This window comes from Ctenopharyngodon idella, chromosome 5 (assembly GCF_019924925.1).
Source record: "Ctenopharyngodon idella isolate HZGC_01 chromosome 5, HZGC01, whole genome shotgun sequence".
NCBI classification, from domain to species: domain Eukaryota; kingdom Metazoa; phylum Chordata; class Actinopteri; order Cypriniformes; family Xenocyprididae; genus Ctenopharyngodon; species Ctenopharyngodon idella.
The window spans coordinates 9,901,283-9,912,500 of NC_067224.1; the positions used below are offsets into that span (position 1 = coordinate 9,901,283).

General features: G+C 35.2%; 1 protein-coding gene across 11 annotated transcripts in view; it reads left to right on the forward strand.

Moving 5' to 3' along the window:
- Positions 1-11,218, forward strand: part of mast4 (microtubule associated serine/threonine kinase family member 4) — a 130,448-nt gene that overhangs the window by 65,775 nt on the left and 53,455 nt on the right. The window contains exon 1 of one of the 11 annotated variants that reach the window (XM_051893875.1): positions 1,135-1,422. The exons of the other annotated variants lie outside the window; for them this stretch is intronic. Coding sequence (XP_051749835.1) covers positions 1,354-1,422 — 69 coding nt within the window. The 5' untranslated portion in view covers positions 1,135-1,353. Of the gene's footprint in view, positions 1-1,134; positions 1,423-11,218 lie in introns of those variants that run through there. 11 annotated transcript variants of the gene reach the window in all.

Here is an 11,218-nt window from a genome sequence, read left to right on the forward strand (position 1 = left end):
ATGATTCAATGACATACATTTTTAAGTCACTTGTCGCCACCTACTGGTGTAACGATGTAATTGATCCATTCTTTGTTTGAAGCGCCAAGTTACTTTTAAAAGGATTTGAAAATTTCTGGGTCAGCGGCAGGGTTAGGGTTAGCCAACAACATGGACAAATCTTTGACATTTAGGAATGGGTTGCATGGGTGTTTGAGTCGAGATCGTGATCTTTTAATGATTAATCGTGCACTCTAAGTAGTAGTGTTTGTTAATGAAATAATGCATATACACTTTCATGACTACTAAAATATTTATGGGCAGTACATTTCACTGGCCTTTGGCAGATGTAGCAAAATGTTAGTTTTTAACATAAGTCAAACTATTTTGAACCAATTTTAAAAGCACAAAGCTCATGCCACAAGACAGCGTAAATCGCGACAGAATGACCAAAGACATTATCTCAATGTGGATGGCTGTAACAGTGGTGCTTTAAAGTGGATTAACAAAAAGATGCTACTTTTTAAGAAGGTTTTATTGTGCAAGCTTGTTTTTGTTGGTAGGGAAGGAAATCTCATTCCTTATTCCCGTCAGCTGTGGCTCATCACAATAATGAAGGAAGTGCTTACAAACTAGACGTTACAGGATGCCCCGTATACCCCATGCTCTCATTGTGCGGTCCTTCCATCTTATTTCTGTTTAATTCACCCTGGCCATGACCGCCTAGTCTTCTGACCTTCACTCCAGACTCCTTATCTGCAGCTCCAGTTGAAAGACCAATAGGAACTCAATACCGCTCAACATCAAATTGCCAACACCATTGACCGAGGGCGGCCGCACACACAGGATGCCAGCTGCATTGTTTAGTGCTGGCAAAACAATGCACAACAGGATTTCCTGCCTTTTCTCTCCCCGCAAGCAGTCACTCCGGCCACCACAGAACGTGCCTGCTTGGGGGTGTGGGGGGATGAATCAGCTGCCTCGTGGGATTTTACACTGAGTTTCAGCTGCCTGCCTTCACCCCCCTACCTCTCCACTCTTCTCTCGCCCCTCCTGCATTCCCTATCTCTCTCGCTCTTTTTAATCAAACACGCGTTCACAAGCTCTCTCTGTTTCACAGGCTCACATCTTCTTCTCTCTCCTCTTCAAACACGTACATGCTCACACATTGTCCTGAAGTTCAAAGAGAGTGAAACAGCGACATGTCAGCTGACCGGCCCCCCTCCAATCAGATAAGTTCTGATGTAAGTCTTTAGCAGCTGCTCGGATCAGATGGAGTGTGCCTGTAGGATCGCGGGAGCGCTAGAGGAGGCAGTGCAGTGCAGTATGGTTAAGTAGCGGTGAGACGAGCGCACACACAGCGAGAGAGTGCGAATGAGAGAGTGTGCGCTCCCCTTCTCTGGCATGGATGAGTCCAGCATTCTGAGGAGACGCGGGCTACAGGTAGGGAATATAAAGCGATGTGAGGCGTGGGTGTTTGCCGCTTTGTTCAGAGTTTTGTTGCTTTTGTGTGAAGACTTGGATGTGGGATGAATTACAGAATGGAGTCTGTGTCTCCGCATGCTAAAACATCCAAATGCTGCACTGGAAGATGAAATGTGTGAGGTTTGTCATTGAAAAGACTGCAAAGTGAAAATATTGGCACTTATTTCTGCATTTCTGCAAGTAGTTTATACCTTTTAGAAGTTCTCAGTTTCTTGTAAAACAAAATCATCAACTTCACAAAACTGATAGAACACAAGGAAAATATTAGTTTATTTTTTTTTTAAATAAAAAAGTTGTCTTTGTTTTTTCAATTTTTTTTTATTTTTTAATTTTAATTTTTTTTTTGTTAATGGTATTAACCGAAGGAAGCTGTTGTTTTCTGAAAGAATACTTTATATTTAGGTATTTGACAGCACATTTAATGCGACCAGTTGCTGTCATAGTTAATGAAAGCTTTATTTTATTTTATTTTATTTTATTTTATTTTATTTTATTTTATTTTATTTTATTTTATTTTATTTTATTTTATTTTATTTTGAATATTGAATATTGAATTCAGGCTGGATTCTGTGTAAGATTGTTTCAGATCAGTTTTAATAAAATCTAAAGAATAAATAATCAATTGGTCTTTTCCATCTTACTGTATTACCCGTGTGTTATTGGCAATAACTGCGAAAATGTCCAAGATATTTAAAAAAAAAAATTCTGAAAAGTTTCTTCTTTTTGTGTTTCATTTTGTATTTCATTTATGTATTTCAAAACTGAAAGTCTCTCTTTCTTCTGCAGAACAACAAAAAAAGGTATATTGATCAATGTTGGTTTTGGTTACTGTTGACTTCCATTTTATGGACTCAGGACTAACTAGTATTCCATCCACTGGCTGTTAATCTCAGTGCTCTTTGTGAAATAGTGACAAGAGATAGAGACTCTTGTAGTCTTACCTTTTTGTTTAAGCATGTAATGAGACACTTGTTAGTACACTCAGCTGATGACCAAAAAAAAAAAAAAAAAAAAAAAAAGATTGTTTGCCCTGAGGACAAGATTCAGTGTTCCGCTGTATGATTTCATGTTGGTTTCAGTGTTTTCATTTGTCAGTCAAATACATGTCAGTGCACTATTCTGCACTCTGCTATTCTGCACTCTGCCTCAGGCTATGATCTCATAAATCTGAGATACTATGTCTTTTATGTTAGGGAACTTCCTGAAGTCACTGAGTTAATGTTGTAATTGTCACTACAGCAGTGAAAGTGAGTGTGTTACATGGCTAAATTTAGACAGGTTGATGTCGGTGAGAAGGTTGAGTCAATTAGCTGCTTTATGTCAGTTACATCAAGGTAGCTGCAGCATGCAGGGCAATTGTTCTGAGACCCACTAAACACACAGCGTCACTTCTAATTGTGTTTGGGAGAGCTTTCACTTGAATGTAATTATGTTGGAGTTTAAATCTAAAGGCTTGCTCACACCAAGAGGGAATATTTGCCACAAAGTCTTGAATTGAAACATTGTGTTTATTTTAACTTAATATATACCTATTTACACCTGGGAAGATTTGTATTTGTCTGACAACAGAGCAAGGCTTTTTCACCCTAGATAGATCATTCATTCATTCGTGTATTCATTCATTCATGCATTCATTCTTGTATTTTTTTAATTAATTCTCAAATGTTTTTATTCATTCACTCATTGCTTTTCATTCTTGTATTTTTTGCTTTCATTCACTTATTAATTTGTTTTTGTGTTTTCTTTTCAATCATTCCTTTGTTTTATTTACTATTTATCACATTTGTTTATTCATTCATTTATCCATCCATTTTAAAAAAAAAAAATCTTATTCTGTCATTATTTTCATGTATTCATTCAGAATGCGTTTTCACTCTTGGTGTGTGTGTATATACCATTCATCAGTGATTTGTTTTACTATATCATTTTTTTTTTTGAGTGTGTGAATTGCCCTTTTATAAACAGGAAGACCATTCAATTTAAGTGTTACAGTCTCAGTTTAAATATGTATCTCAGTATAAAGTGATCGGCTATCTTTCACTTTCCAAAGCATTGACAATATTTTCTCACTACATCCCAAATGTTCTGCCTATTATGGCATTGAATTAATGCAATTCAAAAAGACTAAAACATATTGTTTAGCTATTGGCTGTATCCTGTAGGATTGCCAGGATCTACTGGGATATTGTTGTCAGCAGAACATATTGAAATGGGCTGTTGATACTGGCAGGTAATTAGAATGAATAGACAGTAGTGGTGCTGTATTAGCTTTGTAATTACAGTTGCAGTGAATGTGTGCGTTCAGAAGTCTCATGGGGTCACCTCTCCCTGCATTTATTTAGTTGCATTGAGCTTCACTTCACATTTAGGCTTGGTCTAATAAAAAAAAAAAAAATACGGGGTTTTAGTTTTAATGAGATGTGCACATGTAATTTGCATGAAAGTAATTATTTGGCAATCTTGAAGTACATGGATTGTGTTTTTTGTGTTTAATGCCTGTGCAACAAAAACCTATTTATGGAAAATCACTAAATATCTGTTGTGATACACACTGAATATACCGTACGTTGTTTGTTTGGTAAAAATCTTGCTTTCATATTCAATTTTCATTTCATATTCATTTCATATACTCTTTCAAAGACAAGAGTGCTTTGCTGAGCATGATGTATGATGATATATCAGAATTCAATAAGTGTGATTGATAATGTCTAATGAAGGAGGTTTGTTCCCATATTGAAACATCAATCAATTCTCATTTTACACACTATATTAATTTGCATGATTCACATATATCAGCTATCTGGCTTTTTATTTTGATGCTCTGGACAGTAGACTGTGCATTCACTATGGCTACGTGTAAATGTCCCATTCACACAGCAACTTCTTGAATACAGTGTATGAATGTGCATCGTTAGTCAAGCCTGGATTCTCTTACCAGTAACCATACTGACAGTGACCAAAATAATATCAAAGATGGCAACTTACATAAAACCAAAATGTCTTATCGCGTTTGACACAACAAGAGTCCAATCGAGCCATGAGTTGATCTGTCAAATCTTTTAAGGGTGCTTTCACACTAGCACTTTTGGTGCACACCTGGGGTCGACTGACATCAGAGTTCCATTCACTTGGATGACGTAAGCTCTGTCTTCTGAACTTGTGTGCGCACCTGCGAACCATACCCGAGTTCGCTTAAAAAGGGTGGTCTGGGGTACGGTTCATGTGAACTCCAGTACAGTTCGCTGCTAAAATGAACTAAATCGTACTAAATTGCGGAAGTGAACCACCATTAATGACGTATGATTTGATAAAAATGTGTGTTTCACTCACTTTCCTGACAAGCGTAACTGACCCACTGCAAGCAGAGAATGTATATCTCATTTCTGCTGGACTCCCAGGTTGTTTAGAGTTTTTGCAGTACATTCGCGACAGATAGATGCAAGTGCCGTTATGTACTAAAGCTTTGGAAACAAAACCAACTGTTCAAAAACAAAACAAAAAAACAGTGTTAAAATATTTCCTCCTATCCCATTGTAATATGCAGAAAACATTGACCTTGTGGTGCTTTCAAAACATTGCTGAGCATTTTAGCTACGTTCAGACTGTCAGTCCAAATCCAATTTTTGTGCATATCTGATTAAAATCCGATCAGATTTGGCAAGTGTGAACAACCAAAAATCACATTAAATGCGATTTTTACAAATTCATTTTGAGCTACGTTCATATGTGGTTTGAAAACCCATTCAAATACCATTTCTGGAAATCTGATCGCTCTAACTGGATTTCGCATGGTTTATGTGACACTCTTATGCCTCATAAAACGTAAACGTCAGATGTTGTTATAAGAAACATGCTGAAAGTCGCTGCAGAAACAAGGTTGTGTTGTTGCAAAGTGTCGGACGAGCAGAAAATGACAATATGACATAGACAAGTTTTGAAACCGTCAAAGACAACAGAACGGAATAAATCCACGCATACCAGCCTCTTACATTTCTGCCACTGCCTCAGTAGTCCAGTGCACGGCTACTGCACATTGTCATGTTGTAAATAAGACAAAATCTGTATTGCAAACCCCTCCATGTTGTGGTTGTTGCTGTCGTATTTAGCGTATGACTGTCATTGCCATAGAAACCAATGCAGATATCCCGGAAAACGTAAGAGCAGCATGGGACACGCAAATCAGATCTGAACAGTTGAGATACACAATGTGGACAGTCAATAATTTTAGATCAGATTCCAGTCGGATACACACATAATCAGATTCGGACTGATAGCGTGAATGTAGACATTGTCTGAGCATTCCTATCCAGACTGACACAGCAACATACTGTCAACCAAATGCAAGAGTTTTGGGCATGGCTATCTTTTTAAACAACCAATAGAAGAGTGTTTGGGGAAAGTCATTATTTTTGCAATTCCAAGTGGGTCAATTAAATATAATATTTTTTGCTAGCAAATCCTGATGCTGGATTCAACTAAAATACTAATACTACAACAACAGCATGTTTGTTTTGATATGTGGTGTAGTTTTGAGTTCTTTCTATATTCATGGCAACATCAAAAGCCCACCAGTCCAGCTCAGTGTGTGTTCAGCTCTTTTGGAAGTTATCAGCACATCTAAGTTAAATTTGTATGCACTGCGTGCCATATGCTGCCTATCTGCTCGGTTGACATAGTGTTAATCTAGCAGTGGGAGCCTGACTCTTGGCCAGTAAATACACACTTCTTCACATGCGCTTCTTAGACTGCCGGCAAATCATAAATTGGGAGGGAAAAAATGGAGATATAGCCTTGCATGGAGTGTAGAAGGTAAGTTAGACTTTGTGGAGAAATTTAAAAAAAAAAAAAAAAAAGAAGAAGAAGAGAAATCGCAAAAGTGGGTCTGACTGACTGACATAAATAGAGCCGGACTTTAGACATGTTGAAATTAGATTGTGACGCTGAGGTGCTTTTCACCTTCAGAGGTGCTAATGAAAAGAAACGAGTACAGGAAGCCTCAAATGTGCTCAGGCTAGAAAAAGTTTGTAAAGGTTAAATGTACAACAAATTTACATTTTCTCTGACTGGTGCTTGATAAAGATTAAATTAAATTTGCTTGGAAATAATCCATTGTTTTTGTCCTGCATAGAATTAGATATTTTAAAATTCAAAATCTTATTTACATTGTAATTTTAAATTTTAAATTAACATCCTATGATGTAGATCTGAGCTCATTAATGTCTTACTTATATTTACATATATTTGATATTTACAATATCCTTTTATTATTGTTTTATGTTGGTTAAATATTTGGGTTTTTGACATGATAATATCAAACAGTAGCAGCAGTGTCCTGCAAGGTGACAGTGTTATATTTGTCTTTTTTTTTTTTTTTTTTTTTTTTTTTTTTTATTCTGGTAAAATTATATGTGCATTTTTATCAAATAATATTGATTAAAATGACCTGTAATATAAATATACCTGTAATCGCAGCACAGACCAATATAAGTGAACTGCAAAAAAGATAAAAAGTTATTTAAAAAGTGATAAACAAAATGCCAGATAATTATAGTATCTGGAAATGCACAAATTTGAACCTAAACCTAAAAGTCACGCACACACGACAATTATGTCAGTTAAAACATCATGCAACATGAAGAAAGTGAGAATACTGTAAGTCCTATCCTGCTGCTACCTTGAGCTCTTTCACTCTTACAACCATGTCATTTTGCTGCTGGTTATTGCTGCTTTCACACATTTTTTGACAATTGTTTTCAAACCAGTTAAACCAGTCTTTTCAGCATCTGTGACTAATTAGTGCACATGTACCTAATAGTATGAATTTAATTTGACTTGAGGTAGCAAACAGGAATGTAATTTGAATTTAACTAAACAAAACAAACTTTGAATGTTGTTCATTTGAAGTGCAGATTTAGGTTGAGTAGTTAACAGCGCCTCTTTTATACAGTATGAATCACTGAACAGATAAACCTTAACTGTTACAGTGTGTTAAATGATCATATTTGAAGTGGAAGGCAGGGTGTTGTGTTTGTGACTGTGCCGAGATGATAGTCTCTCTAAAAACAAGTCACTAAAACATTAATGAAAAGAAACAAGCTTTCGCTGTAGTTGTCGCTTTCACCCTTTGTTTTACTGCATTCTCTACGGTGTTTTAGATATGCCATATAATTACAGACTTTCATAGAATGGAGTAATAATAGAAATCATTGCAGGGCAACAGATATGATGGTATGAAGGGAAGCTAGGCATGTTCCTTCAGTCTGTCATATCAGCTGACCTTTACAGATGTTGAAAACACTGGTCTGTGGCCCTCAGGGATTTCTGAGTGCCATGACCACATTATTAGCTGGATTGACCTCCACAGCACTTCCCAATCCTTGTACCCTGACCACTGACCCCAGACCTGCTGCCTGACCAAAACAAACTCCAGCTGAATGCTGAGTTCTTCCTTTTTACTGGAGAAACAATGTAAGCACTCCCCTAACCTCCATGGTTTTCTTAAGCTTGGTCATTTTGAGAATTTTCTAAGCCATAGAAATGCTGTGTATTGATCAATAAATTGTGTACAATGTAAAAATTGCTGTAAAAATGGCCAAATTCTGACAGTAACATACTGTTTTCCATTAAATCAGTAATGTACTGTAGAAAACAATGCATTTTGGACAATAAAAATAAGCAATAATCTCCAAGAAGCCATGGTTTACAGTGATTTTAGAGCAGCTAACAGGTGTTGCTGGGCACAATATGGTAGGGAGATATTTCATATTTTATTGATAACAAATAATAATTTTCTACCAAGCAATTTAGTTCTTCAGCAACATTTAGCAGAATGGTTGACAAGCAGAACAGAGTTGGCGCATAACACTGATCTAATGAGGTAACAGGTATGAGTTTATAGAGTATTTTATAATGGCTTTGAACACAGCTCAGCCAACCATACTCAAGGATCGGATCTGTCTGTTTTATAAAGATATTTTCATTAATGTCACTGATATCGGTTAGATTTTGAACAACACTTACTGTGTAATTCAATAAGGCTCAGACTGTTCCAGTAAACACAGGTACATTCATTTGGTGCATCATTTGGAATACATGCCTTTCCATTTTTATTGTCATATTTGTGTCTAAATTGTAAACACCTCAACTATCAGTTGATATTGAACATCTTAGAGATGTATCGCAGATGAACAAATGCTCTTAACAAATGTTGCATATCAAGTTTCAGTTGATATGCATTTGTATTAAAAGTGCGCACAAAACTATTATATACCGCCAGAGAGGACTGCAACTGCAACACGTTGTCATTTGAACGACTTTTGGTACCGATTTTGACTTTTTTTTTTTTTTTTTTTTTTTGTGATTCCACTTGTCTGTCTATTATGTTTTTCTTTATAACTGTACATATTTTAAGGGTAGGTTTAGAGGTAGGAGTGGGATTAGTGGCTTAAAATCTTTTTAATGTTATACTGTTACTATAATTGTAATTTTCATACACATTTCTATTACATTTTATATATTCTCTATAAAATGGTTTTGTTTGGGTTTGGTGGTAGAGTTAAAGGATCTAAAATTTATCTTTAAAATGGTAAAAGGGCAAAATATTATTTTGACAAAAAAAAAATGTAAATATGTAATAATGTTTACACTGTAAACAAAAATCCCTGTAAAATTTATGGTAAAAAAACGGCAGATGTGGTTGCCAGAACTTTACCGTAAAAAAATATGGTAGCACCGTTTTAGGTTTTACTGGACAGCACTTAGTTTTACTGTCTATTTTACAGTTCAAAACCGTATAATTTAAAGGTTTATATTGTAATAATTATGGTTCATAATTACACACTATAAAAAAGTTCTGTAACACTTTGCAATAAGGTTTCTTAGTTAACATTAGTTAACTACATTAGTTAACATGAACTAATAATGAACTGCACTTATACAGCATTTATTAATCTTTTTTTTTTTTTTTTTATAAATCTTGTTAACATTAGTTAATGCACTGTGAACTAACATGAACAAACAATGAACAACTGTATTTTCATTAACTAATGTTAAAGAAGGTTAGTAAATACAGTAACAAATGTATTGCTCATGGTTAGTTCATGTTAGTTAATACATTAACTAACATTTAACTAATGAACCTTATTGTAACGTGTTACCAAAAGTTGTGTTAAATTTATGGTAAAAACCTGTATTTCTTTAACTGATAATTTTATAATTTATCAACCTATGAAGTAGCCTACTAATACCTGTTTTGTACCTTTGTAATACACTGACAACCACCAAACACAGTGGTGATGAGAGTCACATGATGAGTCAAAGTTCATCACAAACAGCTTTTCCAAAAGCTGAGAAGGACAATGCTAATATATAGAAGGTGCACACAGTGTCATTCACACAACAACATTAAACACTACCATGGTAACAGACAAGAAATTTTAAAAATGCAATAAACATTAATTTAACAACATTAGATGTAACATAAAACCTTAATGTACATAACTGATTAAAAAAAACTAAGAAAAACTAAGAAGAAACATTTATTTCAACGAAAATACATCAAATGTGAAGTGTCACGCAGGGAATTGTGGGAATGTCAATTTATGTTTTTTTCACTGTAAATTATACAATGACTTGTTATATTTCACTTCCAAAAACTGTAAATTTAATGGTATTTTACCGTAAATCTATTACAGTTATTCACTGTATATAGTACGGAAATTTTCTCTAAACCAATTAACTGTGTTTTTTTTTTTTGTTGTTGTTGGTTTTTTTTTTGTTTGTTTTTTATCATTCTTCAGAATCATTCTTATTCAATGAAAATCATCCCATCTTCCTGTACTGTAGCTCTAAAATCTCATTTGTGCTTGCTCCATTTGAAGAACAAATTGTTTGTCGCCAAACCTGGCACAATGTGCCCTGATGACGTCTTCGGAAATGCACCAGCACAATGAAATTTGTAATCTACCAAAGAGAGGAACATTTTCAGTGAATTACATAAATTTCAGTCTGTTCATTACAAAAAAAAAACTATAATATGACTGAAGACTTGGACTGAAGACATATTATTTTTCTATTTATCAGTGAAAATTATCATCCATTTTCATTGTATGGAAAAGAGCTGGTTAAGCATTTTGCTATATTTTTGCTACATTTTCTGCTCTATTTGGTCATTTGTATCAACAAGGGAGAGTAAATTTCTTTTTCGCTGAACTATCCCTTTAATGCTGGTAGATTATTGTGGCTTATTATTCATTTTGTAAACACTGCAGAGTCTAAAGCAGGAAATGGTGCAGATTTCCCTTGCCATTGTAAAGAGCGAGTCACTCTGCTTGCTTTGTCTCTAAAGTTAAAGCATTCATCTTATCATAAATCTTAATGTAAACATTGCTCCTCTTGACCGGGGGTCTCAGCACCACTGTCCTTGGGGTGAATAGCAGATGGTAGATCCGGTCAACCTTTTCCATCAGAAACTCATGTTGAAAAAAAAAGGAAAGGGAAAAAAAATAAAAAAAACACGTTGAATGAGTGGGGAAGCCCTTACAGATACAAGTCAGCATTTCACTCTGCCACACTTTTGATCTTGAGATGGTGCAGAAATGCAGCAAATTCAAAGGGAATTATTAATATGCTATCATGGCAAGGTCTTTAAAACAGTATCACTAAAGCTTTGATGTAGCTGGGACGTTAGTAAGTTTCATGTCGTGGTCAGGACATGCAAAAATGCTGAGATGTTTAAGATAGCAGACAGATATTT